General features: G+C 45.6%; 2 protein-coding genes across 3 annotated transcripts in view; one reads left to right on the top strand and one right to left on the bottom strand.

Annotated features, from left to right (window-relative positions):
* Window positions 1–15,691, bottom strand: part of SLC12A4 (solute carrier family 12 member 4) — a 1,264,335-nt gene that overhangs the window by 450,269 nt on the left and 798,375 nt on the right. The gene's annotated exons all lie outside the window — the stretch shown is intronic.
* Window positions 1–15,691, top strand: part of EDC4 (enhancer of mRNA decapping 4) — a 257,782-nt gene that overhangs the window by 181,581 nt on the left and 60,510 nt on the right. The window contains exons 17-18 of the mRNA XM_075187439.1: window positions 611–770; window positions 1,747–2,204. Coding sequence (XP_075043540.1) covers window positions 611–770; window positions 1,747–2,204 — 618 coding nt within the window. The remainder of the gene's footprint in view (window positions 1–610; window positions 771–1,746; window positions 2,205–15,691) is intronic.

The following is a 15,691-nucleotide window of genomic DNA, read 5'->3' on the forward strand; positions in this document are numbered from 1 at the left end:
CTATATCTATATATATGTCTATATATATATATATATATATATATATATATATATATATATATATATATATATATAAAATTTATTTTTTTTCTTGAAATGACACGCGACCCGAGGAAGGCTACACTTTTTTCCGATTTTTGACACACCAAGCTGAAAAGGTTGGCCATCACTGATCTACATATTCAACTATAACAGAGTGTAGCTGCATTTCATAATATTCTAGGAAGCTAAATAGAGTCCAAATATGTGGAAAGTTGCAAACCGGTAAATGAAACTTTAGACCCATGTAGGTCCCTATAATATGTCAAAAATGTGTTTTCTAGGACCAGTCCGCTACAAATTAACAGAGTACAAACAGAGAACATAGTATTACAGATAAAGCTAATCACTAACCAGTGAGCATAAGTGATAAGTAATACTGGTTTGAAATAGCTCGTGCCCAGATGCTTAGTATCGCAAAACTGGGCTGATGATGTGAAGTGGCCGAAGGATTACAAATGGAAAGAGAGCCCTGCTTGTGAGACATTATAAAGGGGAAGGTCCTCGTGGCTCCTGAAATATATCAGGTTCCCTATCGCTGTTTTCAATTCTGTTTCTTTCTTTTTTGCAGGACTCCTGACGAAATGACATCAAGTAAAAAGCTACAGTTGGAGAACAGCATTACTTTAAGTAGCTCTATTAATAGTGGGAGCTTCCATGCTAGTTCACGAACACCCACTGTACTTATTCCAGGACTATCTGAGAAACTCACACCCAAACCAGTTGTACAGGTATGAAATATGCTTTTTAACAGTCATCTGTTAAATACACAAAATTTCTTTAATGTGCCATTAACATAGAAGTTGTCATCACTATAAATTCACAGAATAAATTGTTACTGGCTCTAAAACGTCAGAAAAGTTGTTAAAATACTTAAGAGGTGAACAGTTTAATTATACAACTTATTTTCTTTTATTTTTTCATGTTCAAAGATATTTTGGAGTTTAAGATATAAAAAAATACAATGTTATACTTGCAGTGTAATGTTAGCCGATCTTGAAGGATACTCTTAAGGCTCCGCCGATCAAAGCAAGGCTGCTCTCTTCTACCGTTGGCTTAATTCAAACAGGCACTAGTGTTGTCTGTGTCCCTCATCTGTAAACATACCATTCTTGTAAATGTCAAGATTATGTAAAAAGTACATTGAAAACACAGATGTGAGTTTGAAAAAGTCCTGACATATTAGGAGAGCGTAATGCAGCGGTGGGTTGTTGAAGCCTTAGCGGGAAATGCCTGAATAGGGTAACATACACTGGAGAAAGTATAATTGGGTATCTTAAAACTTCGCCCAACGTTTCACTTTTGGGTGGCTGATGTTGCAATGTGCTAATGGTATGTTTAATAAATGTCACAATCTTGATGACTGCACTACATTGGAGCACTTATAGCAAAAATCTTTTTTATTTTTTTTATATACTAGTTTGTTTCTGAACCTATACCTCTCTCATTGTGATAGATAACATTCATTTAAGTGTGTTTCTACATATATGATCGTAAATTAACTATATATTTTAGTAAAAATTACATTAAAAACTTGTCAAGATTGAAAATATTAAAATCCTCATTGTTCAGTAATCGATCTTGAAAAGCCAGCCCTAGTTTGAAAACCCAATGTGGTTTTAAGCTTAATCATGTGGTTTAATAGAGTTCTCTCACATTTTTATGTTTTAAATGTGAGTTTTTAGATCATGTGTTGGATCTCTCTAGGTAACGCCATCCAGCCTTTCATTAGAGCTGCAAAGTTTGGAGCCTTTGGTTGCACCCCAGGCTTCTCCTACCCGTGAACGTTCTCCTGATGTGATCTCCAGTGCTTCCACTGCTATGTCTCAAGATATCCCAGAGATTGCCTCAGAGACGCTACAAAGAAATTACCCAGCAACTATATCTTTAGGACTGGCTCCAGAGGGTAGTGACACAACTGATCATGTACCCAGCATGAGCTCTGCAGCTTCTGCCCTGCACCTTCTCTCAACCCGTAATCGTAACACATCAGAGTATGGACTCCGATCGTTAGAAATTGGATCTTCTGGAGCTGATAATGAGCTAATTAGTGCTCAGTCTCTGGACAGTGCTAACCCCCAGGATAAAGTGGAGGAAGTCATGTCTCAACCATGGCCATCAGCACCTGATATAACAAGGGAGACCAGAAATAATTTAATAGAAAGGCAAGTCATGTTTGCATGAAAGAATGATAAACTTACAAACTATGTGTAAAAATGTTTTAGTAAATATCACAATTAATATTGCTTAGCTTCAATAAGTTGGTAGACACATCATCTATTTATGTACACATTCCTTGGATGAATGCTATCATTACTACATTCCACCCCTTGTCTCTTCATGACAGATGCCAAACTGTTTGAGCATTATTAGTTTACATTTCTTATCATGTACATAAATCTGAACAAATACATATATTACATTATTAAAATATGTAAACATATACATAGCTATTTTTTTTGTGAAGTTCCCATCCATTGAAACATAAGTGAATGCATAGACAAAACTTTTATTAGTTACATTAACACAATATAATTTGGCAACAGAATTATACCATTCAACACATTCCAATATGGTTTATTAAAAAATGTTAACTAGTGCACTTTTTTAAATTGTTTTAAATCTAGTATTGTACCCTGACAATGGTTCCTTAGAATCCAATGTTTATCCCAGACTGTATAAGAATAGTCATTAAAGGTGATGTTTACAACAGTTACTTTGTCCTCTCTCAGAAGTTCTGCTGAAACAGGTATTGCAATAAAATGTGTCTTGTATTTAGATCCATCAGACCTGGGAGAGCACAACTGAATGAAGTACTATTTGCTACTATCATTGCTGACTGTAACGAAGTTATTTAGGTCTGGATTAAACATTTTGGTTATTACCAACACAAAGATCCCCAATGTCTACAGGAAACATCAGGGCAGAAGCATCTGAATAATACTGCTGATACCAGTCTCCCCTTGTTTACAGACTTGCGCAATAAATATTTCCCACATATTATGAAAGCTAGGAAAACTGAACCATCATTGCACAATTATAGCATCGGCTGAAATTGTGATGCCACAATAAGGGGTTAATTGAACAGACTATTCTGCTACATCATCTTTCTCAAACTGCTGTTCCCAATCCTAATTACTCTGCATTTCTATAGTTGGATATGTCACCTATACCCATTAAAGTGTACTTATGTGTGCGCTGTGTTGTAGTTGAAGGAATAAGTCTGTCAAAATGGTCTGTTGTTGTTGCAGTTGTTCTTGTTATTAATTAATAATATATCTTTATGAGGCGCCACAAGGCTTCTACAGCGCCGTACATAGCAAGTTATAACATACAACAAATTACATAACTACATACAGATAAGAACAATGGCTACAGATAAGCTGAATAATAAATGCATGGATGCAATTAACAGAACAAATCACATGGCATACAAAAATAATTCAGTATAAGTCAATACAGGGATAGGGAGTGGGCAGACATGAGAAATAGGGGTATATTTACTAAACTACGGGTTTGAAAAAGTGGAGATGTTGCCTATAGCAACCAATCAGATTCTAGCTGTCATTTTGTAGAATGCACTAATTAAATGAAAGCTAGAATCTGATTGGTTGCTATAGGGAACATCTCTACTTTACCAAACCCGCAGTTTAGTAAATCTAGCCCATAGAGTAGAGGATGCTGCTGTGAGAGCTTATATTCTAAATGGAGGGGATAATGAGGGACAAAAGGAACAAAGTCAAACAGGTATAGTGGGGTTCACTATCGTGTAGAGGTCTGTAAGATACTGAGGCCATGATGTAGAGAGAGCATTATGGTGCACAGGCCTAAGTGGTACAGAGATCTGGAAGGTCCAGATGGTGCAGATGTCTATTTGGGCAACATGCAGGATGGTGCAGGGTCTATGTCTGAGCTTACTAGTGTAGAAGTCCAGATGGTGACCTGGGAGGTATGAGACAAAGGTAAGTCAGTACAATAAATAGTACAGTTTGAGTGAGGATGAGACAAGGAAATAAGAGAGAGCAAATCTATAATTGCCAAGTAACAATGTCCAGGGCAGTGAAATAAGAAGTGCCGTGGTAGAAACTCCAACATGCCCACATCCCCGCTTAGAATGAATGCTAAGATATAGTTGGAAAGAATACAAACTACAGCTGTGATGTATAGGACTTAGAGGTCAAAAGATAGAAGATAAATGGGCACACTTTTGGAATCTGGTTTCCTCTTTCATTCATGCTTTGTTTTCTTTGTGCATGGAAATGGGTGGGTGTCACAGCATTAAGTTGCAAATGGTTTGAGGTACATGAGTTATTTTTCTAAAAAAATTAAGTAACCCTTTTTTATTTCTCTTTCATCCATCTGGGGGACACTGCTAACCATGGGGTTGAGTAGGGTAGGGAGGAGTCTGGCACCTAACCAGTTAATTATTTTGCTGCTGACAGACCATCCCCCCACCAACTCCCAACAGAACTCAGTTTGAAGTAGGTCCCCAAGGAGTATGGGCTGAAGTTGAAGAGCTGCACAGTGAACTGGGTTCACTGTAATTAGGCTTTTTCTTTTCTTTATTGAGTTTTTTTCTGTTGACTAGCACACGAGTGGCTCTGTAATACAGAGCAGACTTGTGAACAGGGAAGCAGCTGTCAGCAGGGGAGCCGCGGCTCCCGCTGACAGTTTTTCACATGGAATAGTGAGACTTCTCACAGTGTGAAATGCGGTCTAAACAGACCGCTCTCACACTGCTAGCAGGGTCAGGTGCTACCACAGGCAAAAAGTGCCGGTACTCCTGCCGTTCCCCGGGGCCACGACAAGTAGTGGAGCGTACCAAGTCCCCTCAGTGAAAAGAGGAGGGGGAACTTGGGGTAATGGCAGCGCTTTTCAGGGGACAGAGTAGCAGATATCACACGTTTCCACTTACTGGAGAAGTGGAAATAGCTGATATTTTGTGCAGGTAATGCAGAGAGCAAGCGGAAGGGGAGTTGTGTAAAAAGACCCCCCCTCCTGCTGAGGGAGCAGGTGGAAGATTCCTTCTGGCGCCAAAATACAAAAGGAGGAATGGACACAGCAGCCATTCGGAGGAAGTGCAGCTGCTGACACACATCTCCCTGCTAAGTATCATTTATTCTCTCTATATATTTGCTGGATAGAGAAGTATAAGTATTATTGGCACATATACTAAGGAGAGCTTAATGTTAAAGAGACTATAGCTCTCCTTTTTGAGTCAGAAATACTGTGTTGTGTTTCAGGCATAATCAGATAGTATTTCTGAAAAATATCTTGTGTGTGTGTGCCTATTCTGTCTGTAAGTGACTTTATTAATTTGTTTGCTTCTTTTATGATGGCTGATAAAAGTAAAGCAACACGTGCCAAATATATTGTCTGTTCCAAATGTAATGCTAAATTTAACTGGTGAACATCTGGATCCAGGGGGGCTTTGTGCTGGTTGCGCTGTGGTACCTGTGGTGTTACAGCCTAAAGATAGCTCCATTCAGGGGACAGATCCTCCCAAGTGGGTGGCAGCTTTGACACAGGGGGTTGATACCCTAGTGAAGCTTTTATCTAAGCCAGCAGAGTGGTGGCTATGGGGTATACCCTCTCCCTCTGGGACGCTAGTCTCTGTGAGTTCAGGGGGGGGGGGGATGATCAGTTTATTTCCCCCAGGTGTCGGACAATCTTCTTCCCTGGCACAACAGGAGTCATCCCAGACTGGGGAGGCTGGATGTTCTGCAGTGGCTAGGGGTTTGGACCGGCTAACCCATTTGCTGGAAAATCCCAGGCATATACATAGAAATAAGAGACATAGATCAGACTGTTGTCTTTGTCTGATTCAGAGGGATCCTCTGGGGAGGAAGGTGAATTGTTAGAAGATTCTGATCTTTCATTAATAGAGTCAGAGGAAGGCTCTAGGTACCAGGATATGGACGATCTGGTAAAAACAGTACGTCAGACCTTGGGATTTATTGAAGTCGAAGAGACGAGGTCCTTGGACCGGTCTCTTTTTAAGAAGGTTTCTGAACAGGCGGTCAGGTTTCCTACCTCTGCAGAGCTGAGAGAGATTGCAGAGGCCTCTTAGAAGCATCCGGATAAGAGGTTCACTGTGCCTAGAAAGTTTGGGTCATTATATCCACTACAAGAGGAGAATATGACCCGATGGGAACAGGTGGCGAGAGTAGATACGCCCGTGGCGAGGTTGGTTCGCCAGACAACTCTGCCGGTACCAGGAACGGCTTCTTTACAAGATTCGACCGATCGTAAGTTAGAAACTTTTCTGAAATCGGTCTTTACGGCTGCTGGTACAAACTTCAGACCGGCGTTTTCTTCGGCCTGGGTTACAAGGGCTATGGAAGCGTGGGCTGGGCAGTTAGCATCCGCTTTACAGGATTCACGGCAGGTTATGTGCATGAGGCGGCCCAGAATTCGGCATCCATATCATCTTCTATTTCAGCTACAGCAGTAGCAGCAAGAAGGACACTATAGGTGAGGTCTTGGGATGCGGATGTGGAGTCTAAGAGATCATTAGAATCCATTCCGTATGCTAGTGGAATTGTATTTGGTCCAGAGTTGGACTCCTGGATCTCACAGGCCTCGGGGGGAAAGAGTACATCCTTACCTGTGAATAATCCTATACCTAGGACTCCAAGGTTTAGTTCTTTTAGATAGCCTTTTCGTGGGGACGTGTCTGGCAGAGGCCAGACAGTCAGGTCAAGAGCTTCTGGAGGTAGGAGACAGTCGCTTAGGGGAAGGTCATCCTTTTTCTCCGCAGCAGGTAGGTCCTCTTCCGCCAAGCTTCCGGATAAACCAGCAGCATGACTACCAACCTCCTCTGGTACCAGAGGGAGGAGTGGGGGGACGGTTGCTTTTGTTCAGCCAGCAGTGGACAGAGTCCTCAGCGGACAGATGGATTCAGGTTACATGATAGATTTGGTAGCGCCAGCTCCTCACAGATTTTTGTAACCAGTTTACCCCGCTGTCCTCGAAAAAGACAGGCAATGCTCTCCTCTGTCGATTTTGATTCTTCCGCAGGAAGTTATTGTAGAGGTTCCAGAGTACCAGAAAAGGAAAGGGTTTTACTCAAACCTCTTCCTGGTCCAAAAGCAGGATGGTTCATTCAGGCCAGTGCTGAATCTCAAGCAACTAAATCCTTACCTGAGGGTAGTCTCCTTTCGAATGGAATCCCTGAGGTCAGTCATAAACGGTCTGGAGGCAGGCCAGTTCATGGCATCAATAGACATCAAGGATGCCTATCTCCATGTTCCAATCTGGGAGGGGCATCAGCTCACTATCAGTTCAGGGCTCTTCCATTCGGGCTAGCTACAGCCCCAAGGGTGTTTACAAAGATTATGGCAATAATGGCGGCACTTCTTCATTCCAAAGGGGTGCAGATTGTACCTTATTTGAACGATTTACTAATCAATGCGTCGTCAGCTCAGTTGTTGGAACAACATCTTCGCCTTACGGTGAAGGTGCTGGAATGGCATGGCTGGCTCCTGAATGGAACAAAGTCTCAAATGATACCATGCCAAACGATGTCATTTTTGGGATTGATAATGGACACAGCAGACAACAGGGTTTTCTTCTGGAGGACAAGGTAAGGTCCTTACAGGAGTTAATAGACAAGGTTCTGTCGCACAGGAGGCTGTCAGTACTCATGTGTATGAAGCTGCTAGGAAAGATGGTGGCATCTTTCGAGACGCTTCCGTACGGAAGGATTCACTCCAGATGTTTTCAATGGGACATGCTGAGGAAGTGGTCAGGGTCCTACCTCAGGTAAGATCAGAGGCTGAGATTGTCACTAGAGGCGAGAGAATCCCTCAGTTGGTGGTTGGTGAGGGACAATCTGAGAGAGGGCAGGTCCTTTGCCCCGTGGTCCTGGATCTTCGTATCCACGGACGCCAGTCTGAGTGGTTGGGGGCAGTGGTCCTTCACCTGAGGATGCAAGGGCTGTGATCAGAGCAGCAGTCGGTTCTTCCCATAAATGTGCTAGAACTGATGGCCATCTTAAAAGCAGTGCAGAAGGCTGAGTGTTTTGCAAGGAAGGCCGGTCGCATCCAATCCGACAATGCCACGGCAGTGTCGTACATAAACAGACAGGGGGCACCAGGAGTGCAAGAGCGATGAAGGTGACGTTTCAGATTATTGCGTGGGCCGAAAGATACGTGCCCGCGCTGTCAGCGGTTTTCATCCCAGGAATACAGAACTGGCAGGCAGACTATCTAAGTCGGCACAAAGTTCTACCGGGGGAGTGGGCTCTTCATCCGGAAGTGTTCCAGTCACTGGTAGACAGGTGGGGACTTCCGGATCGAGATCTGATGGCGTCACGAGTCAACAGGAAGGTTCCAGAGTTTTGCGCAAGAACAAGAGATCCACTTGCAGTGGCAGTGGACGTGTTGACAATTCCTTGGGACTTCAGGTTAGGTTACCTGTTTCCCCCCATATCAATGATTCCCAGGGTCATTCGAAGAGTCAGGCAGGATGATTGACCAGTCATTCTGGTGGCTCCAGCCTGCCTACGAAGAGTCTGGTATCCAGAGTTTCTTCTTGTGGCAGTAAGTCCGGGGGTTCGGTTGCCGCTTCGAAGAGATCTGCTGACTCATGGACCATTCTTGCATCAGAGTCTAGACCGGCTGAATTTAATGGCATGGCTTTTGAATCCAGTCTGTGGAGATCGAGAGGGTTCTCTTTGAGCGTAGTGGACACTCTCCTCAAAGCTAGGAAGCCAGTTTCGGCTAGGATTTATCACCGCATCTGGCATGCTTATATAAGGTGGTGTAAGAAGAAATCCTACAATTCAAAGTCGTTTCGTCTTACTAGGTTTCTGGCCTTTCTACAGGGTGGCTTGGATGCAGATCCCCGTTTGGGAACACTAAAGGGTTCAGTTGTCAGCACTGTCAGTGTATTTTCACAGACTGTTGGCGAAGATACCGGATGTTAAGACTTTCTTGCAGGGGGTCTTTAACATCCAGCCGCCTTATGTTCATCCAACGGCGCCTTGGGACCTTAATTTGGTCCTTAATATGCTGCAGAAGGCTCCATTTGAACCGTTACACTCAGTGGAATTGTGGTTCTTAACTTGGAAAGCAGTCTTCTTGCTCGGAGGGTCTCTGAGCTGGGGGCTTTATCTTGTCGGGAACCTTATTTGGTCTTTCATGAGGATAGAGCAGTTTTAAGGACTATTCCATCCTTTCTTCCTAAGGTGGTGTCTGGTTTCCATGTAAATCAGGAAATAGTAGTTCCGGTGTTCAGAGAGGAGCCTCAGGCTTCTGGAACAGGGGGAAGGAAATATTTGGATGTGGTTAGGGCTTTACGGATTTACGTTAAGAGAACTGCAAAGATGCGTAAGACAGATTCTCTATTTGTTTTATTTGATATTTCTAGACTAGGCTGGCCAGCATCTAAGCAATCAATTGCTAGATGGTAAGCCCTCTACATCTGACAATTAAGGAGGCTTATGTCCGTACTAACCGTCCTGTGCCGAAGCGTATTGTTGCCCATTCTACCCGTTCGGTTAGGGCGTCTTGGGCAGCGTGGAATGGGGCCTCAGCGGATCAGTTATGCAGAGCAGCCACCTGGTCCTCGGTCCATACTTTAACAAAATTCTACCGATTTAATGTTTTTGCATCTGAGGGCACCTCATTTGGCCGTAGTGCTCTACGTGCTGGGCTATCAGAGCGGTCCCACCCATCAGAGGGGCTGCTTTAGTAAGTCCCCATGGTTAGCAGTGTCCCCCAGATGGATGAAAGAGAAAAGAGGATTTATACTTACGATAAATCGGTTTCTCTGATTCCATCTGGGGGACACTGCGTTCCCTCCCTTTTGCTTTCTTCTGTGTATCTTGGTTGATTGGCCTATCTTCTTGGGGCTTTTTTAATCAAACTGAGTTCTGTTGGGAGTTGGCGGGGGGATGGTCTGTCAGCAGCAAAATAATTAACTGTTTAGGTGCCAGACTCCTCCCTACCCTACTCAACCCCATGGTTAGCAGTGTCCCCCAGATGGAATCAGAGAAACCGATTTATCGTAAGTATAAATCCTCTTTTTTATTTCTCTGCTTCAACCATTGCAGGCCTGGTGCCGAGTACTGTGGGTTTTGTGGGGACATTACTACATTCCTAGTCATTCCCCCATTCATTGTGCGACAATGACCGTGAATGAGCATACCTGCCAACATTTGTGAATTCTGCATCAGGGTGGGGCCTGGTCATGTTGTGATGGAGGAGTGATCAGACGTCAGGGGACTGCCTAGTGCTCTTGAATTGCTAGGCTGTCCCGGGTTCTCCCTTTCTCTCTCCTACCACTGGGGGACACTGCCAGACATTGGGGTATAGTAGTGGGATTGGGAGTTTAGGCACTAAAAACTCTATGATTTTTACTCCCCTCCTCTGCTGTGCCCCTCCTCTCCTCGATACCTCAGGTTTTTTTTAGTGCCTTAGGAGTTAGGCCAGTTTGGTATAGGCTCCTGCCTATACTTTAGTGACAGTTTGTCACGTTTTTATTTTATTTTTTCTCAGTGGTGATTCGCGGGGATCGATCCTAGAAGCGAGCTTTTAGATGATTGATAGTGCCATTAGGGCTTTAGGTGCCCACGGAGGTAGTCCTCTTCAGCGGGCCACAGAGATAGGTCGCGCGGGGGAGATCCAGGATCCATCTCCCCGCCGACAGACTAGCCAGTAAGCCCCCTCCTCCATACCCCCACCTCCCCTGACAACGAGCAGCGGGGGTCTGTTAGCGCTCCCTCTATGATAGATAACGGCGCTACATGAGGAGGGCAGACATCACACACGCTCCTGGGCACTGTAACAAGCGTGTTGTGGAGAGGTTACCGACAGCCATATTATAGATGAGCTGTTTGGTAACTTAGAGAGGAGCAGACATATTTTTGACGAGGGCGGAGCTGGAGGAGGACCTTCGTTTCCCGCACTTCTCAGGATCCTGCACAGCGGAGTCGCCATCTTAAGCTCATACCTAGCAGCTGCATGTCGCTTCTCTCCTCTCATTTACCTCTTCTGTGACTGGTATCGTTAAATCCTGTGTTTTTGTGTACAAAAACATTTTAAACATTCATGGTTGATTGTTCTGCCTAGCGGGAGAGGTTAAAAGTTACTTTGGGGCTGATTTGTACCCGGGTATATAGATCTGGCTACAAATTGTGTATTGCTGTATTCTGACATTAACTGTTTAGACAATAATCATTTATCTGTCTAGTCATAATCAGTTTAGACTGTATTTAACCAGTAATGTCTAACCAGGAGTCCTCTGACAGGGGATCCTCTGGAGGGTCTGCATTGTATTTTACTTGTGCCATGTGTAAAGTAAAACTTTCAAAAGGACAGCATGACAAAGGTGCCCTTTGCGCTGCTTGTGAGGCCGGATCTCAGGAGCGTCCCGCCCCAGCTCAGACACCGGTAGCCATGGTAGAGCCGCCTTGGGTTAAATACTTTGCTGCAACCATGGAGAAGTTTACTACGGTGATGTTACAGGCTGCAGAGATACGTCAGAATGTTGTTACAGACTGTCAGGTATCTCTCTCTGCAGGGCAGCGCTCCACACATGTAGCAGGGGGGAGTGACCAGACAGAAATTGCAGGCACATCCTCACAGATTTCTCTAACTCATAGTGATGATCGCCTACTTGCGGTCTCCCACAGAGCCAAAAGGGCTTCACTGGATGTTAACCATGGTCGTAGCCCAGGCTCAGATATCCCATCAGATGAGGATGGGGATGTAGTCTTGGATACTCAGGAGGAAGACTCACTGAGTATTATGCCCACTTCGGTGGGTAATATTGAAAGTCTGGTGTTAGGTATTAGGCATAGCCTTGGTTTTGCTGACCCTACACCCTCGGCTCCCTCAGGTTTCTCCATTTTCAAAAGGACTAAATCTCAGGTTATGTCTTTTCCACCGTCATCAGAGATGGTGCAGATTGTGACGGACGCTTGCTTAAATCCAGGCAAACAGTTCATTACGCCGGGTAGATTTAAGAATTTTTACCCGCTTTCAGCAGAGGATTGTATTAAATGGGAGGCGTCACCTAAGGTGGACAGACCAATTATCAGATTGTCCACTTCCTCTGCCATTCCTACCCAGGAGAGAGTATCTCTCAAAGATCCCACTGACAAAAAGTGTGACAATGCTCTCCGGTCCGCTTCTGTGGCTAACGGTAGCTTGTTTAGGCCCACTATGGCAATTGCATGGGCAAATAAGGCGGTGCAGATATGGGCAGAGCAGTTGATCTCGGCCATCCAGAGTAATGCTCCGCTACCTGATCACCTGGTTCTCGCTGAGCACATTCAGGAGACGACGGATTATATGGGACAGGCATCCATTGACGCAGTAGCAGTCAATGCCAGAATTGGCGGCCTTATTATGGCGTCACGACGTTCCCTATGGTTACGTTCGTGGACTATGGATGCTGAGTCAAAAAGGTCCTTAGAAATCCTGCCTTTTGATGGAGTCACTATGTTTGGGCCGGAGCTTGAGAAAGTGATTGAGGTAGCCACAGGAGGTAAGAGTAATATTCTTCCCATGGGCTCTCGTAAACCGCGTCAAGCTCGGTTTCGGTCCTTTCGCTCCTTCTCTCAGGGCCGTGGCGGCCCACCAATGGGTCAGCCGGCTGTTTCCAGAGGAGGTGGCGGCAGAGGTAGGGGCGCTCCCAGACGGGGTACGTCGCGTCCCAGTGAAAAACCTGCAGCATGACTCCTTGGCCCCCACGCGGGTACCCGTGGTGGGGGCATGGCTTCTTCTCTTCAAGCGCCAGTGGTGGTCAGTCACGTCGGACGCTTGGATTCGAGGAGTGGTGTCGAGGGGTTATGTTATAGACTTAATCCAGTTCCCACCAACAAGGTTCCTTTCCTCACCGGTGCCCGCTTGTCCCCTCAGAAGTCAGGCCCTGCTGGAAGCAGTGACAAAGCTTCAGGGTGGGGGAGTGGTGGTTCCGGTGCCGGGGCCAGAAAGGGGTCAGGGGTTCTACTCCAATCTCTTTTTGGTTCCGAAGCCGGACGGAACATTTTGCAATATACTGAATCTCCGTTCCTTAAACAAGCAAGTGTTAGTCCAGAGATTCAGAATGGAGTCTCTACGGACAGTCATTGCAGGGATGGAAGAGGGAGAGTTTCTAGCTTCCATCGATATAAAAGATGCTTATTTACACGTTCCCATCTGGGAACAGCATCATCGGTTCCTGAGGTTTGCGGTGAGTTCCAATCATTTTCAATTCAGAGCCCTCCCGTTTGGTCTGGCCTCCGCTCCTCGAGTGTTCACAAAAATCATGGCCGTTATGGCAAGTGCCCTGAGACGAAGGGGAGTCACGATAATTCCATATCTAGATGACCTTCTCTTAAACGCGAGGTCTGCAGAGATTTTATCTCGCCAGGTTCAGACCACAATGGAGTTCTTGGAGGACCATGAGTGGATTCTGAATGTGCCAAAATCGTCTCTCATCCCAGCTCAGCGCATGCGCTTTCTGGGATTGGTGTTCGACACAATGGTTCAGAGGGTGTTCCTTCCTCAGGAAAAGATCATCGCCCTCCAGCGGAGAACCAGAGTATTATTGGATCGCCCTCGAGTGTCCATGCTCTCCTGCATGAAACTTTTAGGGACCATGGTGTCGGTGTACGAGGCAGTTCCGTTTGCCCAATTTCATTCCCGGTCTCTTCAGTTAGAGATTCTCCGGAAATGGTCGGGGTTACATGAATAGTTGGACAGGCATTTCATCCGCCTGTCTCCTTTAACTCGACTGTCATTAACATGGTGGCTCTCCACGAGCAATTTAAGCAAAGGTCAGACCCTCAAATCAGGCCCCTGGACCTTAGTTACCACTGACGCAAGTCTTTCGGGTTGGGGAGGAGTCACAGGACCGTTAAGGTTTCAGGGACTCTGGTCTCCCCAAGAGTCAGCTCTTCCCATAAACGTATTGGAGCTGAGAGCGGTTCACAAGACTCTGTTAAAAGCTTAGGGGTTTCTGAAAGGAAAACACCTGCAGATACAGTCAGACAATGCCACGGCCGTGGCTTACTTGAATCATCAAGGAGGAACTCGCAGCAAGGCAGTCATGCAAGAGGCTGGCAGGATTCTAATCTGGGCAGGATATCATGTCCCCCAGATCTCGGCGGTATATATCCCAGGAGTGGACAACTGGGAAGCCGATTATCTCAGCAGGGAGAAGGTTCATCCGGGGGAGTGGTCCCTGTGCAAAGAGGAATTCGCTCTTCTAGTCCAGAGATGGGGTCTACCAGAAATAGACCTCATGGCTTCCAGACTGAATTGTCAGGTCCCTCGGTATTGTGCAAATTCCCGGGACCCTCGAGCATACGCAGTAGACGCCATGGCGATTCCGTGGCACTTCAGGCTGTTGTATCTGTTCCCACCTTTTCCGATGCTGTCTCGCGTTCTGAAAAAGCTGAAAAGAGAACGCGTTCAGGCAATCTTGGTAGCACCTCATTGGCCTCGCAGGGCGTGGTTCTCAGACATCCTAGGAATGTCAGCAGAGCAGCCGTTTTGTCTGCCCATGCGCGCAGACCTGCTAGTTCAGGGCCCTCTTCACCACCTCGAATTAGATTGGCTGGCTTTGACGGCGTGGCTACTGAATCCTTAGTTTTTAAGGCTAAGAGTTTTTCGTCACGGGTTATTGCCACCATGATTAGGGCAAGAAAGTCATCTTCTGCGGCTATTTATCATAGGGTCTGGAAGATTTATATCCTCTGGTGTGAATCCAAGGGTTTCCATACTTCCAGGTTTAGCCTGTCTAGACTGTTGGCTTTTTTGCAGGAGGGCCTGGATAAGGGACTCAGACTGAGTTCCCTTAAAGTTCAGGTGTCTGCGCTGTCAATTTATTTATAGCGAAAATTGGCGCCTCTGAGTGAGGTTCGGACCTTTTTACAAGGGGTCCTTCATATTCAACCCCCATTTTCTCATCCGGTAGAACCTTGGGACTTGAATTTAGTGTTGAGGGCTCTTTGTCTTTCTCCATTCAAACCCCTTCAGACAGCAGAATTGCACCATCTGTCTTGGAAGACGGTTTTTCTTCTAGCTATATCCGCAGCTAGGAGAGTGTCAGAATTGGCAGCGCTCTGTTGTGGCTCTCCATTTCTGGTGTTTCATGAAGATAGAGCGGTGTTACGGACTAAACCTTCCTTTGTTCCAAAGGTAGTGTCTAGGTTCCATCTCAACCAGGAGATTGTGGTTCCGGCATCTCGTCCGGATTTGTCGTCTTCAACTGACTCTGTTGATTACGATCTTAATCTGCTGGATGTGGGTAGGGCTCTCCGGTGCTATGTGGACCGCACAGCCTCAATTCGTAAAACAAAGGATCTGTTTGTTTTATACAACGCCAAGAAGCATGGTTGGCCGGCGTCTAAACAGTCTATTGCTCGGTGGATCACTTCCACTATTAGTCTGGCTTATGTCCGAGCTTCTCGGCCAGTTCCTCAGACGCTTAGTGCTCACTCGACCAGGGCTGTTGGTGCATCCTGAGCGGCGCTCCATGGGGCTTCGGCTGAACAACTGTGCAAAGCGGCCACTTGGACGTCTGTTCATACTTTTTGTAAAGTTTTACAGATTGCAGGCTTTCGCATCTTCTGATGCGAGCTTTGGCAGGAAAGTATTACGTGCAGTCGCTCCAGAGCATTCCCTCCTATAGAGGCTGTTTTGGTATGTCCCCAATG

The sequence above is a fragment of the Mixophyes fleayi genome, chromosome 10, assembly GCF_038048845.1.
Source record: "Mixophyes fleayi isolate aMixFle1 chromosome 10, aMixFle1.hap1, whole genome shotgun sequence".
Lineage (NCBI taxonomy): Eukaryota > Metazoa > Chordata > Amphibia > Anura > Limnodynastidae > Mixophyes > Mixophyes fleayi.